The 23176-nt window shown below is 37.1% G+C and overlaps 1 protein-coding gene across 4 annotated transcripts; it reads right to left on the bottom strand.

Annotated features, from left to right (window-relative positions):
* Positions 1-392: 392 nt before the first annotated feature.
* ZNF570 (zinc finger protein 570) lies at positions 393-22983 on the bottom strand. Of its 4 annotated transcripts, none has more exons than XM_060084888.1 (5): positions 22883-22983; positions 21929-22003; positions 17831-17957; positions 17413-17508; positions 393-4853 (listed from the first exon to the last, which is right to left on the bottom strand). In XM_060084888.1, the coding sequence occupies exons 2-5, from the start codon at positions 21959-21961 to the stop codon at positions 3502-3504; spliced, it is 1608 nt and encodes a 535-aa protein (XP_059940871.1). In that variant the 5' UTR covers positions 21962-22003; positions 22883-22983; the 3' UTR covers positions 393-3501. The 4 variants fall into 4 exon arrangements, with proteins under 4 accessions (XP_059940871.1, XP_059940868.1, XP_059940869.1 ...); XM_060084885.1 differs by lacking the exon at positions 22883-22983 and adding an exon at positions 22785-22865; XM_060084886.1 differs by lacking the exon at positions 17413-17508 and having other exon boundaries at positions 22883-22964.
* Between the last annotated feature and the right edge of the window lie 193 nt (positions 22984-23176).

Consider the following 23176-nt stretch of genomic DNA (forward strand, 5'->3'; position numbering starts at 1 on the left):
TTATCAAGTTATGCAAAGACATGAAAGAAATTTAAATTCATATTACTAAGTGAAAGCACTCAGTCTGAAAAGGCTACATACAGTATGATATCAACTATATAACATTCTGGAAAAGGCAAAACGAAGGACACAACAAAAAACTTATTGTTGCCAGTGGTTAGTGGGCAGGGATAAATAAATGGAACACAGGGAATTTCAGGGCAGTGAAACTACTCTGTATATTATAATGGTGGATTTGTGTCATCATAACGTTATCCAAACACATACAATAAACAATACCAAGAGTAAACTCTAATGTAAACTCTGGACTTTGGGTGATAATATGCCAATGTAGGTTCATCACCTATAACAAATGTACCACTCTAGTGGGGAATGTTGATAATGGGGGAGGCTAAGCATGTGTGGGGGCGGGGGTCATATGAAAAAAATCTCTGTACCTTTCACTCAATTTTGATGTGAACCTAAAACTTCTCTAGAACGTAGTCTATCTTTTTAAAAGGAGAATGAAGTACTGATACATGCTACAACATGGATTTTGAAAACATTATGCTAATGGAAAGAAGTAAGTCATAAAACACAACATATTGTATAATTCCATTTATGTCCAGGATAGTCAAGTTCATAGAAGCAAAAAGCATATTAGAGGTTGCCAGGGCCTGGAGTGGTTGGGGGGAAATAGTGAGTGATTGTTAATCATATTGATGATAAAATGTAGTACACACAAATCGTAACTATGTGAGGTGATGGATATGTTAATTAGCTTGATTGTGGTTATCATTTCACAGTGTATAAATATACGAAAACATTATGTTGTACACCTTAAATATATATAATTTTAATTTGTCAATCCTACTGCAATAAAGCTGGGGGAAAAAAGGAATGATGGGGAAAAAATGTAGTAAGTAGGCTATAAAACTCTCAGCATAAAAATATAGTCATTCTCAAAACTCTGATGCCTGGAAGGATAGTCACCAAATTGTTAACAGTGATTGCATCTGGAAGGCAATTGTATACGAGCTTGTTTCTGAAGAAAATGGTGACTATGGATTGGATGAATGGTGAATATGGCATGCCTGAGGTATAGTGAAGGAATAACTGACAAAAGCAAACCTTACTTAAATGTTTTTTTAATTATGAAATAGTTTAAACATATAGAAAGATACAGAGAATAAAAACCCACAACCAGCTTTATCAATTTAGAAATGGCCAGTCATTTTTTAAAGAAATTAATGAGTAAAAGATACCTCCCTTTCCATCCTTTCCTCAATCTCATTTTTCTCCCTCCTCAGAGGTCATCTCAATTTGATGATTATTTCCATAAATGTTATTACACTATTTTCATATGGTATTTAGCCATGAAAAATATACAGTGTTGATTTACGTTTTCAAACTTTATATAAATAAGTGGAACCATATCATACAAAATATCCTCTAGTTCAATTTCAATATTGTTTCTGAGATGTATCCATATTGATAAAAGTATCTCTAGTTCATTAATTTCAATTCTAACTTATTTAAACCCTCATGATTGTTTTGCTTACCCTAAACTTTTCATTTTCACAAACAACACTGAAGTGGGTCTTCATGTACATCTCCCTGAACACATAAGGAGAGGCTCTGTAGAGGTTTAAGTATGGAATTGCTGGGTCAAAGAGTATCCACATCTTCAACTTTACTAGATATTGATAAATTATTCTTTTTAAAAAACTATTTTCAACTGCACTGTATGAATATTCCCATTGCTCCACATCTTCCCAGTAATAGGTACTGTGATGCTTTTTTTAATGTGATCATTTTGAAATAGTTCATTGTGGTTTTATTTTTTCCCTTACTGCCGTGATATACATTATCAATTATTTTACTACTCCCAAATCCATCCTTTCTCTACTGGTATAAACCAACTTTTATCATATGCAAAATTTCTACAAATAGATTAGATTCGATAATTTTCTTGTTCTTTAGAATTCACACTTCATAGATGAATTTCAAAACAAAGCTGTGAAATTAAAGGGCAAAAAGGCCCATTGAGGAATTTTGGTTGGAACTGCAGCAGCGAAGTTGTAAATTAGGAGTAACTGATAACTTTGTTATTTTGAGTCTCTTCAGCCTAGGCTATATAATACCCTATTTATTTTATTGTTCTTCCGTTTTCTGGGCCTAGAAAATCTATTGTCTTAAATCCATGAGGACATGGTCTTTGTATTGATCATGTTATCTCCTCCTGTCTAAATCAGTGTGTCGCAAACAGTAGTTACTCAAAATTCACTGAATGAAAGTATATTTATGCATGTGTGTATATATATAAATGTAGTCAAACTACATTTGACTGTAGTTTTCTTCCCTCAGTCCCCTTTTGGTTTCAATTTTATAATCACTTGATAAAAATTTATAAACGTTATACTTTTTCTATGGTATGAAACAGTTTAAATGCTTTTGAAATCACCTAGATTCACCCATACAATTACCTAGGACTGATGTCTTTTTATGCTACAGTATAAATTTCTGTTTATTGGGCTTTTGGAGTTAATTGCAATACTCTCTGTTCTTTTCTTGATCTAAATATAAGTTCTGCATTTTTCTCAGTGAATCTTCATTTTCTTTAATTAGTTTATCCAATTGTTTCTTTAGAAACCTCCTAAAACTGGTTGTGTTATAGTTCTACTACTTTTGTCTATATCAATTACTCTAGACCTAGAGTACAAACAAACACTCCAACATATAGTCTAAAGTTTTTAGGTTTCCCCAGTTCTGACCTGCTGCTTCCCATGATGTTCTGCTTTGTCCACTAAGGAATCTTGTTTTAGCTGTAAGGATTAAATGAGTTAATATATATTGAGTATGTAGAACAGTGCCTGGTGCAGAGTAGGCACTCAATGCATGTTAGCTATTATTATTAAATTGAATATCTGCTATATTTGATGCACTATGTTAAGTACTCTGCATGCAAATTTCTTACTTAATATGTACCAATCTACAATAGACACTATTTAATTTAACACTCACGTTTCTACAATACAGTATCCTTTATTATCCCTATTTTAAGAATTAAAGAAAACCCTGAGGTTTAGATACGTCAAGCAAGTTACTCAGAATCACACAATGCTACAGTAGTGGTAGAGCTATGAATTTCCAGAATCTAAGCTCTTAGTCCTGGGAAGTGCCTAGTGACCAGAGAGACTGGAATAAAATAAGGCTGAAAGGTGTCTAAGAACCAAATAATGAAGCTCCTCATAGACAGTTTTAAAGACTGTGGATGCTAGCTTAAGAACAATAGCAAGCCAAAAAAACTTTTAACTGGAGGCAGTGATGTGTGTATTCTTACACTTGAAAAAGATCAGTTTGGGTGCATGGTGGGAAATGAATTTAAGGGGACCAAAAGTTGATAAAGGAAGACCTGTTAGAAAGCTATAGAGTGATCCAGGTGAGATGAATCTTAGACTAGGATGACAACATTAGAGATGGAGAAAAGAGTATAAATTCCAGAAGTATTTTTGAGATAGTCTACAGGACTTGGTGATTGACTGGATTGGGTGGTGACAGTGACTCCCCAAGATGGATTCTCTGATGATGAGCAAGGTGTGCATGCTGCCTGAAGGTTTTCTTGCATTCCTTACATTCATAGGGTCTCTCTCCAGTATGGATTCTCTGATGTTGGGCAAGGGACCCACAGTAACTAAAAGCCTTTCCACAAACATTACATTCATAAGGCTTCTCTCCAGTATGAACTCTCTGATGTTGAGTAAGGGATGAATCATTGCTAAAAGCCTTCCCACATTTAATACATTCATAGGGTTTCTCTCCAGTATGAACTCTCTGATGTTGAGCAAGGTAGGCAATCTGGCTGAATGCTTTCCTACATTGCTGACACTTATAAGGTTTTTCTCCAGTATGAATTCTCTGATGTTGAGCAAGGTGTGAATTCTGGCTGAAAGCCTTCCCACATTCCTTACATTCATAGGGTCTCTCTCCAGTATGTATTCTCTGATGTACAGTAAGGTATGCACGAAGGCTAAATGCTTTCCCACAGACATTACATTCATAAGGTTTCTCACCAGTATGAACTCTCTGGTGTTGAGCAATAGATGATCTATTGCTAAATGCTTTCCCACATTCAATACATTCGTAGGGTTTCTCTCCAGTATGAACTCTCTGATGTTGAGCAAGGTAAGCAAACTGGCTGAAGGCTTTCCTACACACTTTGCATTCATAAGGTTTTTCTCCAGTATGAACTCTCAGATGTTGAACTAGGTGTGCATTCTGACTGAAGGCTTTCCTACATTCCTTGCATTCATAGGGTTTCTCTCCAGTATGAATCCTCTGATGTTGAACAAGATTTGATCTCTGGCTGAAGGCTTTCCCACATTCTATACATTTATAGGGTTTCTCTCCAGTATGAATTCTTTGATGAAGAGTAAGGGATGAGCTCTGACTGAAGACTTTTCCACAGTCATTACATTTCAAAAGTTTCTTCTCTGTATAGATACTCCTGGGCTTAATAGCCATTAATTTTTTTTTAAAGCTTTTATGTGTGTTATGTTTATATACTTTCTCCTCTTTGGGGATTATCTGTTGTGTATGAAGTGTGCTGGGATGGAAACTTCCCCAAGTTTTGTTATATTCTTGTCCTCTTTCATCAACAGGGGCTTCTTCATGAGTGATTGTCTTTTCCTTGAAACATGCCTTCTGATTCACTGATTGCCTCTCAAAGTGGCCCTCACATTTCCATTCTTCTTTCAAACTGGAGTACTCAAGGCCACAGCTTGTAAGTGTTTCTATTACTTTCTGAGATGATCGCACTTCATAAATGTCCTGCTTTGGGGTTAACTCTTCAGTCTCACACACAGATTCCCAGCCTGAAAAATAATAAGAAAAAAAATGTCTACTCTATTATGTACCAGAAGGTACATTTATGAAAGTAGTTCCGAAGTATGTAAGAACAGAAACTGAAAATAGATCATAGAGAAACTTGAGGAGGAATGATTACAGAATTATAAGAAAATCAATAAGGTAAATCTCAAGTCAAGAAGGACTTATGTAGGTGACTAGACTCAGTTATAATTTCATGCATGTATGAAAAATACAGGAACTGAAATAATCTCCATTTTTATAGTTACTTCTTTCAAGAACATTCATTGAACCTTGTACCAGGTACTGTTCTATATGCTTTCATATTGGAGTACATGAAGATCCTTACCTTCATGGATCTTAGGTTCTTGGGGGAGACAGAAAATAAATGCTAAATAAGTAAATTTTATTGTATGTTAGAAGGTACTAATGCTATAGAAAAAGAAAAGCAGGGTAAGAGAGATCAGGAGTGTTGGTGAAGTCAAAGGTAGGAATCATTAATAAGTTAACCTTAAAGCAGGACTTCCCTGGTGGCACAGTGGTTAAGAATCTGCCTGCCAATGCAGGGGACATGGGTTCGATCCCTGGTCCAGGAAAATCCCACATGCTGCAGAGCAACTAAGCCCATGTGTCACAACTACTGAGCCCACATGCCACAACTACTGAAGCCTGCACGCCTAAAGCCCATGCTCCACAACAAGAGAAACCACCGCAATGAGTAGCCCATGCACTGCAACAAAGAGTAGCCCCAACTCGCCACAACTAGAGAAAGCCCACATGCAGCAGTGAAGACCCAACTCAGCCAAAAACAAACAAACAAAAAATTAAGGCAAAGATTTGAAGGAAGTGAAAAAGTTAGTTACTTAGATATATAAAGAAAGAACATCCTGGGCAGAAGAAACAGCCTAAAAGTAGAAGCATGTTTGGATTGTTTGAGGAATAGCAAGAAGGCCAGTGTGGCTGGAGAGGACTGAGTAGTAGGAGGTGAAGTCAGGGGGTAAAGGATAATCAGATTATTAAAGCTTTATAGGCCACCTAAGAAATCTGGTTTTACTCTGAGTGAGATAGAGAGCCACTGAAGTGGTATGAGTACAGAAGTGATATCTAGTTATGATTTAATGAAAATACTGGAAGGTGGAGAGCAAGGGGAGAAGGAAGGGGACCTACTATTGTAGCAATCAGTGTGAGAAATGATAATGATTCAGACCAGAGAGATATCAGTGGAGGTATACAGAGGTGGTCAGATTCTAGGTATATTTTATAGGAAAAGCCAGGAGGATATACTGACAGATTGGATATAGAATGTAACAGAAAGAGATGAGACAAGCATGTCTTCAAAGTTTATGGTCTGAACAATGGAAGGATGGAATAGCCATCAACATTGATGGGAAAGGCTATGGGTACAGCAAGCTTAGGTAGTGAGGTATAGAAGATCCAGAGTTCAGATTTAAACATCATAAACTTTATATGTCTTTTAGACTTTGAAATGGAAATGTTGAGAAGGCAGATGGACACATGAGACTAAGTTTAAGGTAGAGGTCTAGGATATGGGATTGATATCCAAAATATATAAATAGCTCATACAACTCAATATCAAAAAAACAAACAACTCGATTAAAAAATATGCAGAACTTCTTTTCCAAAGAAGACATACAGATGGCCAACAAGCACATGAAAAGATGTTCAACATCACTAACCATCAGAGAAATGCAAATCAAACCACAGTGAGATATCACCTCACACCTGTCAGAATGGCTATCATCAAAAAGACCACAAATAACAAATGTTGGTGAGGATGTGGAAAAATGTGAACCCTCCTACACTGTTGGTGGGAATGTAAATTGGTACAGCCACTGTGGAAAACAGTACAGAGGTTCCTCAGAAAACTAAAAACAGAACTACCATATGATCCAGCAATACCACTCCTGGTTATGTATCCAAAGAAAATGAAAACACTAATAAAAAAGATATATGCACCCCAATGTTCAGAGCAGCATTATTTACAATAGCCAAGATATGGAAGCAACCCAAGTATCCATCAACAGATGAATAGATAAAGGTGTGGTATATATATACTGATACAACAGAATACTACTCAGTCATAAAAAAGAATGAAATTTTGCCATTTGCAACAACATGGATGGACCTGGAGGGTATTATGCTTAGTGATAAGTCAGACAGAGAAAGACAAATACTGTATGTTATCACTTATACGAGGAATCTAAAAAATAGAACAAACAAATGAATATAACAAAACAGAAACAGACTCACAGATACACAGAACAAACTAGTAGTTACCAGTGAGGAGAGGGAAGCAGGGAGAGGCAAGATAGGGGTAGAGGATTTAGAGGTACAAACTACTATGTATAAAATAAATAAGCTACAAGGATATATTGTACAGCACAGGGAATAGAGCCAATATTTTATAATTATATAAATGGAGTATAATGTATAAAATATTTTTAAAATTTTATGTATTTATTTATTTATTTTTGGCTGTGTTGGGTCTTTGTTGCTGCACGTGGGCTTTCTCTAGTTGTGAGTGGGGGCTACTCTTCGTTGTAGCATGTGGGCTTCTCATTGCAGTGGCTTCTCTTGTTGTGGAACACGGGCTCTAGGCACGTGGGCTTCAGTAGTTGTGGCACGCGGGCTCAAGAGTTGTGGCTCACAGGCTCTAGAGCGCAGGCTCAGTAGTAGTGGTGCGTGGGTTTAGTTGCTCTGTAGCATGTGGGATCTTCCCAGACCAGGGCTCAAACCCGTGTTCCCTGCATTGGCAGGCGGATTCTTAACCACTGCACCACCAGGGAAGCTCCTCTATAAAATTTTTTAATCGCTATACTGTACACCTGAAACTAATATAATACTGTAAATCAACTATAATTCAGAAAAAAAAAAGATAGAAGTCTGGCCTAGAGATTTTTAAATTGGGAGTTGCCAGCATATAGATGGTATTTAAAGAGACTAAATTACTAAGAGAATGAGTGTAGATAGAAGAGAAAGGAGCAAGGAGTGAACCCTGGAGCACTCCAACATTAAGTTATTCAGGAAAAGAGAAGAAACCCAAAGAGATTAAGCAGGACAAATGTAAGCAAGAAAAAATCAGGGCTGAGAACATTAATACCACATGATATTAAAGGTTATAATAAAAATCAACTTATTCAATGATTTATACCGAAGAAGTATAAAATACACTTTCACAATAATATACACAGTTTGGAATATATTATTAAAAAATGTCACAAAGGGGATTCCCTGGCAGTCCAGTGGTTAAAGGCTCTATGCTTTAACTGCCAAGGGCACAGGTTCAATCCCTGGTCAGGGAACTAAGATCCCTCAAGCCGTGTGGTGCGGCGCCCCCCCCAAAAAAAGACAACTAGTAATAGTAACCATTAATAAGAATTATCTTTCTTTATATACAAAGTATACATTGGGACTTGCAAAACACCACATATGAATAATTAGATAAATAATAGAATATAGAATAGAATATAAAAGCTATGTGGGAAATTACTGTACTATTTATACTTCTTTTTTCAAATAAGAATATTATTTTGCAATTTTAGAATCAATTTTAAAAAGCAATAGAAGAAAGCATAAAGAAAATAATTAATCTCAGAAGATATCTTTAACATTGACAACAACAACAGTGAAGAGGGAAAAAACCCTAGAAATAAACTTTATAAGAAAAGAACAAAAGCTTTACAATTCTAATGATTGACCACCCCAAAAAAATTGAATAAAGGGAGAAGATGCACACTTTGCTTTTGTATATGAGGAAACAATGTAAAGCCACAAAGTCTGACTAAATTTACCTATTATGTCCATTCAATTACAGACAGAGCCTATTGTGATTTCTTAAAAGAACTGTGCAATAAAGAATTTGGCAGGCCTTTGTCCCTATTTCCCAGGAGGTAACCTCTAAGCCATCTAAACTCCTGGAAGGAGTGTCTTTGTTATTCATGGTGAGCCCCTTGGACTACACCTGGTAGTTAATACTAGTAAGGTGACTCATGATGAGCCCCTAGATACTTTTTGCTAATGAGATAGATGACTCAGGTTGGAGGCTAACCATGCTGGAAAGACGAACCGTATGATTAAAGGGTTGGAGCTTTGAGCCACCATGACATCAGTCTGACTTTTGGGAAAGGAAGGAAGGATGGAGATTGAGTCATATTGGGTAATGATTCACTCAATCATGCCTACATAATGAAACAAAACAAAACAAACTCTGGACACTGAAGCTTGCAAGAGCTTCCCTGGTTGGTAATATTCTTTTGAATATTGAGATGCCTGGTGGGCCCTTAGGACAACAGAAACTTCACATTTGCAACTCTCCCAGCCCTCACCCTTGGTGCCTCTCCTTTTGGCTAGTTCTGATTTGTAGTCTTTGTTACAGTAAAGCTGTAATGATAATATAGCTCTTGCCCTGAGATCTGTGAGTCATTCTAGTGAATTATTAAACCTGAGGGTGACTGTAGGCACTCCCAAACATGTAGCCAGCGGGTCAGAGGTGAGGGTGGCCCTGAGGATCCCCTAACTTGCAGCTGGTGTTTGAAATAAGCACAATCTTGTGGAATGCTATCCTCTCAGATTTTGCAGTTTGGCAAACTCACTGCAAGAATTTTTTTTTTTTTTTTTTTTTTTTTTTTTTTTTTTGCGGTATGCGGGCCTCTCACTGTTGTGGCCTCCCCCGTTGCGGAGCACAGGCTCCGGACGCGCAGGCTCCGGACGCACAGGCTCAGCGGCCATGGCTCACGGGCCCAGCCGCTCCGCGGCATATGGGATCCTCCCAGACCGGGGCACGAACCCGTATCCCCTGCATCGGCAGGCGGACTCTCAACCACTTGCGCCACCAGGGAGGCCCAAGAATTTTTTTTTTTTTTAAGGAATTCCCTCGCAGTCCAGTGGTTAGGACTCGGCACTTTCACTGCGTTGGGCCCGGGTTCAATCCCTGGGTGGGGAACTGAGGTCCCACAAGCTGTGTGGCATGGCCAAAAAACAAAAACAAAAACACCATGAGTAAAAAAAAAAAATTTTTTTTTTAAATCCTAACATTCATCAAGAAAATAAACATGAATTCAGGATAGACTATATGTTAGCCATAAAACAAGTCTTAATAAATTTCAAAAGATTGAAATCAAATTAACTATCTTTTTTAATCATAATGGAATGAAACTAGAAATCAATAGCAAAATAAAAATTGGAAAATCCACACATGTGTGGAAATTAAACAACACACACTTAAACAACCAGTGGGTCAAAGAAGAAATCACAGAAGAGTTTAAAAATATCTTAAGACAATGAAAATAAAAATATGACATACCAAAATTTATGGGATGCATCAGAAGCAGTGCTAAGAGGGAAATTTATAGCTGTGAAGGTTTACATCACAAAAGAAGAAGGATCTCAAATCAACAATATTAACAAACTAGAAAAAGAGTAAACTAAACCAAATCTAGAAGAAAGAAGATAATAAAGATTCAAGCAGAGATAAACCAGATAGAGAATTTAAAAAGCAATAGAAAGAATCAACTTAAACCAAGAGTTGTTTTTTCAGTATGATCAACAAAACTGATGAACCTTTAATAAGACTGACTAAGAAAAAAGAGCAATTCAACTAAAGTCAGAAATGACTCTAGCCAGAGCAATTAGGCAAGAAAAACAAATAAAAAACATCCAAATTAGAAAGGAAGAAATAAAATTGTTTCTGTTTGTAGACAACATGATCTTACATGTAGAAATCCTAAACACTCCACAAAAGAAAAACAAACACCTGTTATAACTAACTAACAAATTCAGCACAGTAGCAGAATACAAAGTCAACACACACAAATCAGTTGCATTTCTATACACTAACAATGAACAATCTGAAAAGAAAATTAAGAAAACAACTCCATTTACAATAGCATCAATAAAGAATAAAATATTTAGGAATTAATCAAGAATGTGAAAGACTTCTACAATGAAAATTACAAAACATTACTGAAAGAAATTAAAGATATAAATAAATGGAGACATTCTGTGTTCATGGATTAGAAGTTAATTAGAATTTAATTAGAAGGGGTTAATATCCAGAAGTTAATTAGAAGTTAAGATGTCCAAACTACGCAAAACTATCTAGAGATTCAATGCAATACCTATCAAAATCCCAATGCTTTTTCCAGAAATAGAAAAACTGATCAAAAATTCATATGTAATCTCAATGGACCCTGAATAGTCAAAAGAATCTTGAAAAGGAAGAAGAAAGTTGGAGGTCTCACACTTCCTGGTTTCAAAACTTATTACAAAGCTACAGTACTCAAAACAGTGTGGTGTGACATAAATATAGATATATATACCGATGGAATAGAAAACAGAGAGCTCAGAAATAAACCCTCACATATATGGTCAAATGACTTTTCACAAGCATGCCAAGACCATTCCACGGAGAAAGGACAGGCTTTTCAATAAATGGTGCTGGAAAAATTAAACATCCACATGCAAAACAAAGAAGTTGTTACACCACATACAAAAATTAACCCCAAATGGATCAAAGACTTAAACCTAAAACTTAAAACTAAAATAATCTTAGAAGGAAACATAGGGAAAAATCTTCATGACGTTATATTTGGCAATTATTTCTTGGTTATGATACCAAAAGCACAGGCAAGAAAAAAGTAGACAAATTAGAGTTCATGAAAATTAAAGACTTCTGTGCATCAAAGGACATAATCAACAGAGTGAAAAGGCAACCCACGGACAGAATGGGAGAAAATATTTACAAATCATGTATCTGAAAAGGGGTTAATATCCAGAGTACATAAAGAACTCCTAAAACTCAACAAGAACACAATTAGATTATCAGACTGGACAAAAAAAATGTTTAGCTATATACTGTTCACAAAAAAACCACAGAAAGTAAGAGAGTAAAGGGGTGGGAAAAACTAAACTAAGGAAATATTAACAAAAGAAGACTAATATAGTTATATTAATATTAAGCTAAATAGTTAAGGGAAGAATCATCACTAGATTTAAAGAGTAACAATAATATAAGAATTCACCAGAAAGATAATCCCCCAAACATATCACCTTATAAAATACTTTCAAAATACTGCTCAAAGAGATTTTTTTTAAATCAATAAAGACACAGAAGAATTGACCAGCACAATTAATGAGCTTAATCCAATGAACATATATCAAATGCTGTACTCCACAAGCAGCAAACAGACATTCTCCAGAACACACAGTATATTTACCAAAATTAACCTCTAAGACGTAAAAGAGGTTTCAAAGTATTTCAAAGAATGCGTGTTAACTAGACCATATCTTCCAATCACAATGTAGTTAAACCAAACAAAAACCTTCAATTTGCAACTTAAAGCTTCCAAATAATTCATAGGCAAGAAAAAAATCAATGGAAATTAGAAAATGTTAAGATATACAATGATAACAAAAACACTACATATCAAAATATGTGAACTATATTCCTAATATAGCCTTAAATGCTTATAATAGAAAAGAGAAAGCCTCAAAAACACGGAATTATCTAAGTTTAAAAGCCAGCAAAAAAGAGAGAGAAAATAGCATAAAAAATATAGGAGAAATAAAATAGTAGAGGAGAAATACATGAAAAAAAAATTAAAGATAAATTAGGGGGCTTCCCTGGTGGCACAGTGGCTGAGAGTCCACCTGCCAATGCAGGGGACACGGGTTCATGCCCTGGTCCGGGAAGATCCCACATGCCACGAGCCATGGCTGCTGAGCCTGCACGTCCGGAGGCTGTGCTCTGCAACGGGAGAGGTCACAACAGTGAGAGGCCCGCGTACCGCAAAAAAAAAAAAAAAAAAAGATAAATTAGGATCAGTCAAGTAAAAAATGTCTGAAAACATTAATAAGTTGAAAGATTTGTTTCTCCCCTTTTAGAAGGAAAAAGAGGTCATACTTACATATACTACCAACTTCAGATAAGAGAAAATAATGAATAACTTTATCTAATAAATTTGAAAACTTACATGAGAATTATAAATTTTTAGAAAAAAAACCATAACTCCATGACTATAAGAAGAATAAAAAACACAAAATCTTATAACAGAAATTGAATTATTAGTTTAAATTCTTTTCACACACAAAAAATTCCAGGCCAAGATGAACAAAGTTCTACCAAACATTCAAAAGACAAATTTTTTAAATTTTTACCCAAATTCTTGTAAGGAAGAAAAAGAGGAATACTCACCAACAGACTTTATGAAACTAGGACAACCCTGATTCCAAAATCTGACAAGAAGAGTACATGAAGGGAAAAACTGAAGGCCAACCTCACTGACAAACATAGATGCAAAAAAACTTAGCTATGAATGGAAAAGATGAAGATGGGTTTGTCTCAGGAATACAAGATTGGTTCAACATTAAAAATGTCATATGTAATTCACTACATAAACAGATGAAAAAGTAAAAATAATCTAATCATCTACAGTTACAGAAAAACATTAAAACTCAAAAGCTTTATACAATCAAAACTCTAGCAAACAGTAATGAAAGGGTATCTACCAGAAACATTTAAACATCAGAATTATTAATTACAAAATATTAAAGCACTTTCATTGAGACCAGAAGTTGATAAAAATGCCTGCTATCACTACTTTGGTTCATACCATATTGGTGATCTAAGACAGGGTAACAGACAAAAGAAATTAAGGGTATAAGAATTAAAATAAAGGAACTGCCATTATTCACAGACATGTCCGCCCATGGAAAAAGCCAAGGAAATCTAAAAATTACTAGTATTAATGGGAGAGCTTGGCAACGTTGCTGGATATAAGGTCAAAGTACAGAAGTTAACTTTATTTCTATGTATGAGCAACAAATTGAAAACATAGACAACATTTAACACAGGAACAAAACTAAAATGCCTAGGAATTAATCTAATAGAAGATGTGCATGGCCTTTATGGTGAAAATTATAAAACACATTTGAAGGAAATTTAAAGACCTAAGTAAATGGAGAGAGAAACTATGTTCACAAATAAAAAAAATTCCAAAATTGATATATAGAATAAAATTTGGACCAAAAGCCAATCGCTTTTTGTTGTTTTCTAGTGGAAATTGACCTAAACTTTAGATGGCCAAAGGGCAAACAAGAAATTCTGAAGAACATAAACAAGGTATAGGGACTTACCCTAACAGATATTGAAGTATTACATTAAAATATTTAAGATAGTGTGGTACTGGTGTAAGAAAACAGAGATCAATGGAATGGAACAGAGCTCAGAATCAGACCCATAAATATACTATAACCTGATATATTAAGAGGTAACATTCAGAACAATAAGCAAAGAGAGCTCATTTCTTCAGTAAATGTCTGGGGCATTTGGTTTTAGAAATTAAATACTTCAGTCTCAAAAATCAATTTCAATTGGATTATGGCCCTAAATGTAAAAGGAAAATCTTTAGAAGACAATTTGAGAACACCCATATGACTTCAGAATATAGAAAGGTTTCTTAAAACAAAATATCAAAATCAAAAACATAAGCTACACAAATCAAAACTATGAGATATCATCTCATACATTTCACAATAGCTATCATTAAAAAGTCCACAAATAACAAATGTGAAGAAAAGGGAACCCTCTTGCACTGTTGGTGGGAATGTAAATTGGTACAGCCACTATGGAAAACAGTACAGAGGTTCCTCAGAAAACTAAAAATAGAACTACCATATGATCCAGCAATTCCACTCCTGGGTACATATCCAAAGAAAACAAAAACACTAATTCAAAAAGATACATGCACCCCAATGTTCATAGCAGCATTATTTACAACAGCCAAGATATGGAAGCAATCTAAGTGTCCATTAACAGACAAATGGATAAAGATGTGACATATATACCTATATATATATGTATGTATGTGAATATATATAATGGAATACTACTCAGTCATAAAAAAGAATGAAATTTTGCCATTTGCAACAACATGGATGGACCTGGAGGGTATTAGGTTTAGTGATAAGTCATACAGAGAAAGACAAATACTGTATATTATCACTTATATGTGGAATCTAAAAAATAAAACAAATAAGTGAACATAACAAAACAGAAACAGACTCACAGATACAGAGAATGAACTAGTGGTTACCAGTACAAAGAAGGTATGGGGGAGGGGCAGTATAGTGGTAGGGGGTTAAGAGGTACAAACTACTATGTATAAAATAAATAAGTGGAAATTCCCTGGTAGCCCAGTGGCTAAGACTTGGCGCTTTCACTGCAGTGGGCCTGGGTTCGATCCCTGGTCAGGGAACTAAGATCCCACAAGCCACATGGCACAGCAAAAAATAAATAAATAAATAAGCAACAAGGATATATTGTATAGCACAGGGAATATAGCCAATATTTTATAATAACTTTAAATAGAGTATAGTCTATAAAAATATCAAATCACTATGTTGTACACCTGAAACTATGTGATATTGTAAATCAACTATATTTCATAAAAAATACATATATTCCCAAAACTGAACAAAAGACTTGAGCAGGCACTTCACGGAAGAGGAAATCAAAATGGCCATTTATATATATAAAAAGATGCTAAATTTTTTTAGTAGTCAAGGAAATTCACATGACAAGTATAAGGAGATAATATTTCATACCCGTCAAATTTGCAAAAAATTTTAAAATTTGTCAATTCTGAATGTGGAGCAATGAATACTCTTACACACAGCTGTTAGCTGTTAGAAATGTAAATTAGTACAAGTAATCTGGAAAGTAAAATAGCATTATGCAGTAAATTCCTGGCTATATTCTCTACATGAACTCCAGCATACGTGCACCATCAGTCATGTATAATAAGGTTCACAGCAGTAACATTTATAATAACATAAAACTGAAACAACTCAAATGCCCTTCAATGGATAAATTGTGATTTTTCACAGTGGAATACATTACATTTCAACAGGAAAAAAAAATTCAATGAAAAATAGTCACTAAAATCAACATGGATGAATCTCAGGAATATAATTTTGAGTTGAAAAAAGTCAGAATTATCTGTACACTATATTTCCAAATATAAATAATAGAAAATATGGAAATATAAGTATTTTGTTTAGGGCTGTATGGCACCAACAATAAAGAAAAGTCAAGAAATGATAAACAAAATTGTAGGATAATGGTTACCCTAGTGAGTGGTAGAGGTGGTCCAAGAGTAGGGAGTGATATATCACTAGGCAGGGGCCCTTGAGGGCCTAAAATGGCATTGACAATCTTCTATATCCTAAGTTAAGAAGCAGGTACATTTTTTGTTATATTATTACCTAAAGTACATATTTAGTCTAATATATTTATGTGTGTATGATTTATTTAATAATAATAATTAATAAATAAAATTTAGCCATGTATTCTTTGATACTACAGTTCCATATCAAAATTTTTCCTTAGAAAACTGAACATGAACATATAAAAGATTGGGGAGAGGTAGTGGAAGGGGTGGGGATGAGTTGGGGAGTAGTGTTGACAGAGATGTTTATAATGACCCTAATTTTCTTCTGAACTTTAAGTCCTTCATTTCACCTTAATGCTTCCTATGCCTATCTGAAAATCCTTCCTATACCACAAATCTAGCCTCTTAATCTCTTCTCCCTCAAATGTTTTCTAGCTTCTGACCTTTTTTTTTTTTGGCCACACCACACGGCATGCAGGATCTTAGTTCCCTGACCAGGGATCGAACCCACAGCCCCTGCAGTGGAAGTGAGGAGTCTTAACCACTGGACCATCAGGGAAGTCCGAGTCTTAACCACTGGACCATCAGTGAAGTCCCTGACCTGTGATTTTGTTAAAGACCATCTTCCCAACTAAGCAGACTCCTCTGTCACCTCTCTCTGAGCTTCCTTCATGTCAGCTTTCTTTTCATGTGTGCCATTTTCAGCCATATTTTATCTCTGCTACAAGCCTATCAACTATTTGATTATTTACATAAATGTATACTACCCTAGCATCTTGCAAGTACTCTGTTTAAAGTACAGATTCAATAAATGTTGATTAAAGGAATGAATGAACTGACCATTAAGAGAAAAATGAGGCATTTAGAGATAAACTACTACTATTATAATACTAGCAGCTAACAGTTTTTGAGTTCATAATATGAGATAGGAACTGTTAAAAGCACCTTAAAAATATTATCCCATTTTATAGATGACAAAACAAAGGCACAGAGAGGTTAAGTAACTTGCCCAAAGTTCCACTGCATGTAAGTGTCAGGATTTGAACTTGTTACTTCAGTTACAGCTGTTTGTAGTTCATCAAAAGTTCAAAAGTTCTTCAGATTAGGAAAAGATTTTTTAAAGACTGGAAGAGGTTTATGAGACTGGGAAGGAAGGGGACTCAGAGAATAGATAAGAGGGGGCAAAATGTGAAAGGAGAGACAGTTTAGAACATCAACTTTGGGAGAACACACTAAATGGACTCAAGTTTCTACTAAGACCTAGGACATTTGAGAGGAACATGCCAACAACAAAGAAGAGTGAAGAGGTGTGATACCTTTGAGTCAAGCTGGGCTGTCACCTGCAAAGGTTTTTGCCTGCCTATTCCTCTTCACTCACCTGAGCACAAGTCTTTTGTCAGCTCTCTCTTTACCATCCAGGGCTCCTTCCCTTGTTCCAACAATAATATCACACTTGGTTTAGAAAAGCAAAGTCCTGCATATAAGAAACAGAATTTGGTCATGCTGTAGATATCCCAGAACTCACATCCAATTCTTTGAACATCAGGGAAGAGGGAGCTTGCAGTAAGCCAGAGAAAACTGTGATAAGGACATGTATTCAAAAGACAGGGAAGCTGAAGCTTCCAACACAGATTAATAATAGACCTGTTCACTCCACAAATATTAACCCGTTACTTTGGCACAGGCAGCAGACTTTCAGCCAAGCACTACAGATGCTATCCAAAAATTCACAACAATGGTGGGAGCAAAGTGCCCCTTATTAGTATAAGCTCAATTTTACAAGAAGATATTCTTACCCAGTGATACCAAGATCCTGTAGTTCTCCAACATCACATTACTGTACAGATGCCTCTGAGAAGAATTCAGACAATTCCACTCCTCTTGGGAGAAGTCTACAGCCACATCTCTGAAGGTCACCAACTCCTGAAATGAAATAAATAAATGAAGTGAAACAACCTCATCTCTTCCCATACTTACCTCATTCATTCTGCCCCAGGCACACAGGGCTCTCCCATATATTACATTCTCAAATATGTCAAGAATGTTCCCCCTCAGGGCTTTTGTACTTCTCAGATCATTCTGTATATAAAAAAAAGCAATGCTCTTACCCCAGTTGCCTATTCCCCTAACCCTCCTTATTTTTCTCCATGGTACTTAATTATTTTGTTATTTATTGTCTGCTCCCCACCTCCATTAAAATGTAAAGTCCATGAGGGCAGAGTATGTTTTTGTTTTGGTCACTGCTATATCCCAGTTATAGAACAGTATGTGGCACACATGAGGCATTCAAATATTTGCTGAATAAACTGAATTAATGAATGAATGCTTTGCAAAGTTCAAGAAGCTATAAGAGGGTCAAAAATGAGACCATAAAGTGCTTGCTGTATCTCTGAAAACTGTTCTAGATCAAGCAAAACAAATTATCAATTCCATTAAAATTCAAATACTTTTATAGAGTGTACTTAAAATTTTGTGTAAAGAAATGAGTGTTCCACTCATAATACTGGGTTTTTTTTGTTGGTTTTTGGTTTTTTTTTTTTTTGCGGTACGCGGGCCTCTCACTGTTGTGGCCTCTCCCGTTGCGGAGCACAGGCTCCGGACGTGCAGGCTCAGCGGCCATGGCTCACAGGCCCAGCCGCTCCGTGGCATGTGGGATCTTCCCGGACCAGGGCACGAACCCATGTCCCCTGCGTTGGCAGGCGGACTCTCAACCACTGCGCCACCAGGGAAGCCCCATAATACTGTTTTTGCTTATAGGGACTGAGCAAAGTTCTTAAAAACTTGGAGGTATGCTATGATTCAGCTGGATTCCAGGTTTCTATAATGTGACCACCTGATGGAAACTAACGTACATTATGTGTTTGTGTGGGGGGATGGATACACACACACACACATACATACTCGTAAATTGTTTTCTTACAAAATTAGAAGAGGTGACTGTGTCAAAGCAAGATTTTTAATTGGGCATTTGATACAATTTTGTCATAGTTTAAAAAACTGTCTCTACAAAATAAAAATTCTTAAAGTGTTTTTTCAACACACAGTAACTTTTCTTCTTATTTAATTATATGAAGTAGTTTGTGAACTTCTCCCTCTCTGCCCTAGCAATAACATCCTTCATATACTGCAGAAATGCTCCTGTTAAGTTTGTTTCATGTGGTATACATGCTTCCAAAAATGTTTTCCTTAGCTTACATAAATATGTATAATAAATGTATAAATTTTTTATATACAACATACACATTTTTTCACTGAGTCTTTAATTTATACAGTCAATGAAAATAATTACAATGTCAACATAAGGAGCTTAAACTCTAACCTTAAAATATTTGACCTCTAACAAAGAACCTCTTAAAATATTTGAACTCTAACCAAATACTGGGTTTCAAAATCCATTCATAATTATAATCAAACCAGTCTAAAGAAAGTGAACAGTTCCCTTAACGTTTTTGCCTTACAGAAACATGATTCCCAATGGAGAAGACAACTTTCCCTGAAGCCCTGTCATGTGGTGACTGTCTTATTTCTCACATCCCTTGTACACAGCATGTGGAGGTGAGGTAGGTGACCTCTTTGCTCCTTACACTTGTTTCCATACCATTGCCCCACCCTCTTTCCTAAAATATACCTAGTTTTCAACCTCATGAAATCAGGTTATGTCACTATCACTTCTTGTTTCCATTATCTACCAATTCCTGGTAGATACAAATTCTCTGTCATTACTTGAACACTTCAGCATCTGGCTCACTGTTACTCTCTCCAATGGTACTCCCATTAAACATAAGCTTTGGTCATTTCAATATCCATATAAATAACCCTCCCAACAGCCTGGCCTCTCAGTTCTCTGACCCCATCTTCTCCAATAAGCCTATCTTCCACACTTCTACAGTCGCTTACTTCATGATCATGCCCTAGACCTTGTCATTACCAATAAGTACAAAACCCTCCATAATCTCAACTCTCCCACTCTCACTTCCACCTCCTATATTCCAGTTTTTTCCCTCTGGTACCCCAATTAGGATAATTCTTCGACCACACTAGAACCTACAAATCATTGATCTCACCACGTTTTCACTGTTCTTCACCCCCACATACCCTCACTTCCTAGAACAACCATTTGTTATAATCACCCCCACGCATATACCCTCAACTTCCCGGCTCCCCCTCACTTAACTATACTCACCTGGTTAAACCACAGCCATCACTCAGCATACTCTGTTTCTGGAAGCTGCACAGCTGAACTTTGCTAGAGAAATCATGCTAATTGGTCTCACTTTAAATTCATGATCACTAACTTCCAGGGGGCCAAAATGATACATTTCTACCTACCTACATGATACATTTCTCTAGTCCATTCATTTCCCCCACCCTCCTAAATGACCATTTGATACTTTCTTCTCTCTCCTCAATCTTCAATACCTCCTCCCCCATCCTTACTTTCAGCTAAGGATCTTGCTTTGTCTCACTGAAAAAACAAAACCCATTTTAAGAGAATTTCCACAAATTCCCACAACATCTACACATCTACTTGGATCTGGCCCATAAACTCTAACTTGATCCTATTACTATAAATGAACAGCCCACTTTCCTAGCAAAGGCCAAACCCCTCCACTTGTATCCTAGACCTCAGCTGCTCTCAGCTACGCAAGCACAGTGTTCCAGCAATTCCCTCCTCTCTCCTCTTCATCTTCAATTTCCCTTTCTATTAAATCTTTAACATCAGCCCACAGACACATACCCATCTTTAAAAAACCTTGTTGACTACAGTTTCTCCTTCAGTTACTGCTCATTTCTCTTCTTCCCTTACAGCTAAACTGTTTTAAAGAGTTGTCTATACTTTCCATTGTTTCTCTCCCTGATATGAAGAGGAATGACATAATATGACATACGTAACAGGATCACTTTGGCTGCTCTGTTGGGCATAGACTAAAGACAGTTAGGGTGGAAGTAGAGGGACAAGTTAGAAGCGCATAGCAATAATCCAGGTGAGAGATGTTGGTTTCCATTCTGGTTCCACCAGGATGGAAACTGGTGGTAGTAATAAGTGGTCAGATTTTGGATATATTTTGAAGGCAGGAGAAACAGAATTTCCTAATGGAAGACTTTTAGCTTGAACATCTTAGATGGGGAAGTATATAAGAGTTTTCTAATTGATTTTCCTGTTTCTATCCTTGTCCCATTCAGTTTATTTTCAATAGCAGCCAGAGTGATCCTATTAAATGGGAATCAGATCATGCCACTCCTATGCTCCCAAACTTCCAATGGCTCATTTCACTCAGTTTGAGACATCTAAATTTGAGGTATCCATTCCACAACCAAATGAAGATGCTGAGTAGGTAGCTGGATATATGAGTCTGGATTTCTGGGCTGTATACAATTTGATAGTTGTTGGCATATAGATGGCATTTAAAGCCGTGAAACAGAGTGAGATCAACAAAGGAGTGAGTGTAGATAGAGCAGAAAAGAAGACTAGGATTAAGCCCTCTTAGTTAATAGATGCTTAGCAAAAATTTGTTGAATGAATGAACATTCGGACAGAGACCAGAATGAAGAAGTTGGTCTGTATCTGGAGGGAACAGTAAGTGCAAGGCCATGAGTTAAGAATGTACTCAAATCACTACAAGGAAGCTAGTGTGGCTGGAACCGAGTGAGTGAAATACAGAGTGGGAAAAATTAGATGAGGTCAGAGGGTTAGCCAGGGACCAGTTTATGTAGGGCCTTGCAGGCCAAGGCAGGGACTTCAACATTTATCCAGAATCAGGTGGGAATCCATTGGAGGGTTTTAAGAAGTGACATGATTGGTCACCCAGAAAAGTTTCAGCAGAAGGAAAATTAATGTCTGCTTGTTTTGAAAAGCAGGAAAATATTTCAGGAAAGAGAAAACACCAGCTCACCTGGTACATGGCTTTAAGAAGTCCAACAGCCATTCTTTCCTCCCCTTGACTCTTCTCTTGGGAAATGGCAGTGTCCTTAGATGAGTGAGATGGGTAAGAGAACATGAGAAACTAGGCTTTCCTTGCAGCATCCAGAATCACTAGCCTAGAATTTTTCTGCTTCTCTTTCCTCTGTTGCACCCTTCCCTCCAATAGAGAGAAGGCAGAATGGAGACCTAGGAATCTTTTTGCATGCAATTTAACCTGTGCCTAAATCACTTCCTAATTTATTATTTTAACAAGAGATTTTCTAGATTTTACAAATAAAAACTCCAATTAATGTAATCATTTGCATAAAGACACACAGCTAATAAATAACAGCACCGAGATCAAATAAAGGTCTTCCTGACTCCACTTTCCTTCTCCTCTCCAGTAGATCAGTGGTTCTGAAACTTGGTGGCACACTGGCATCACCTGGTTAGCTTTAATAGATACTGGTGGCACAGAGTCTCACTCAGCGGCCCCCCCCTCAAAAAAAAAAAAAAAAAAAAACACACAACATACACACACTCACAGATTCTTAAAAACTACAGCGCCAACCTCCATCTTACGCAGATCACAGCGGCCACGGGTACGGGCAGTTTCACACCGTCACCCTCTCCCATAGCCCTCAGCCTCAAATACTAGGGTATCACAACCGGTGATCTCACACTCCAGTCACAAAGAGGCCGAGGATACAGGAACAACGGGAGACAGAGAGTACCCTCCCGCCCCCGCTCACAGTCTCGCCCTCTGTGGCACCAACCATCGACTCACTCGCACCCACAGTCACACAGATACGATGTGTACAGGCACATCGGGTGACAGGCTCACGCACCGTAAGGTCTCAACCCCGTCTCACACGAAGAGTCACACAGAAGGCCCGGGGACCGACGTCAGGGTGACCCACAGGCCGCTCCTAAACCCACTTCCTACCTGCAGAACTGAAGTGCCGGAAGACCAGGTCCAAGCCCGGAAAACTCGGGTAACCTCTCTCGGGCCCACCTCCCGCCCTGAATCTGAGGGAACCCAGCCTCCGCGGGCCCGGAAAGAAGCGACCTGGCCTCCGGAGGACACAAAGGGGCAGCGGGCCCAGTGCTCGCGGGGGCCACTGGGAAATGTAGTCCTGACCAGAAAAACGCTCGGCACCCGGGAGTTCAACTGCCACAGCTCAGCTCCTCTGGGGGTTCGTAACAAAGCCCCCCTCTGCCCCGGCTCTTGCCACGCCGA

The sequence above is a fragment of the Mesoplodon densirostris genome, chromosome 19 (genome assembly GCF_025265405.1).
Source record: "Mesoplodon densirostris isolate mMesDen1 chromosome 19, mMesDen1 primary haplotype, whole genome shotgun sequence".
In the NCBI taxonomy this organism is placed as follows: Eukaryota; Metazoa; Chordata; class Mammalia; order Artiodactyla; family Ziphiidae; genus Mesoplodon; species Mesoplodon densirostris.

Bases quoted from the DNA above. Each gene is read 5' to 3' on its own strand.
- ZNF570 (XM_060084888.1), bottom strand. From the start codon at position 21,961: ATGGCTGTTGGACTTCTTAAAGCCATGTACCAG. The intron at 17,509-17,830 runs GTAAGAATATCT...TCTTATATGCAG, and splicing joins CAGGATCTTGGTATCACTGG to GACTTTGCTTTTCTAAACCA. The intron at 4,854-17,412 runs GTGAGTGAAGAG...ATTATTTTTCAG, and splicing joins GACAAAAGACTTGTGCTCAG to GCTGGGAATCTGTGTGTGAG.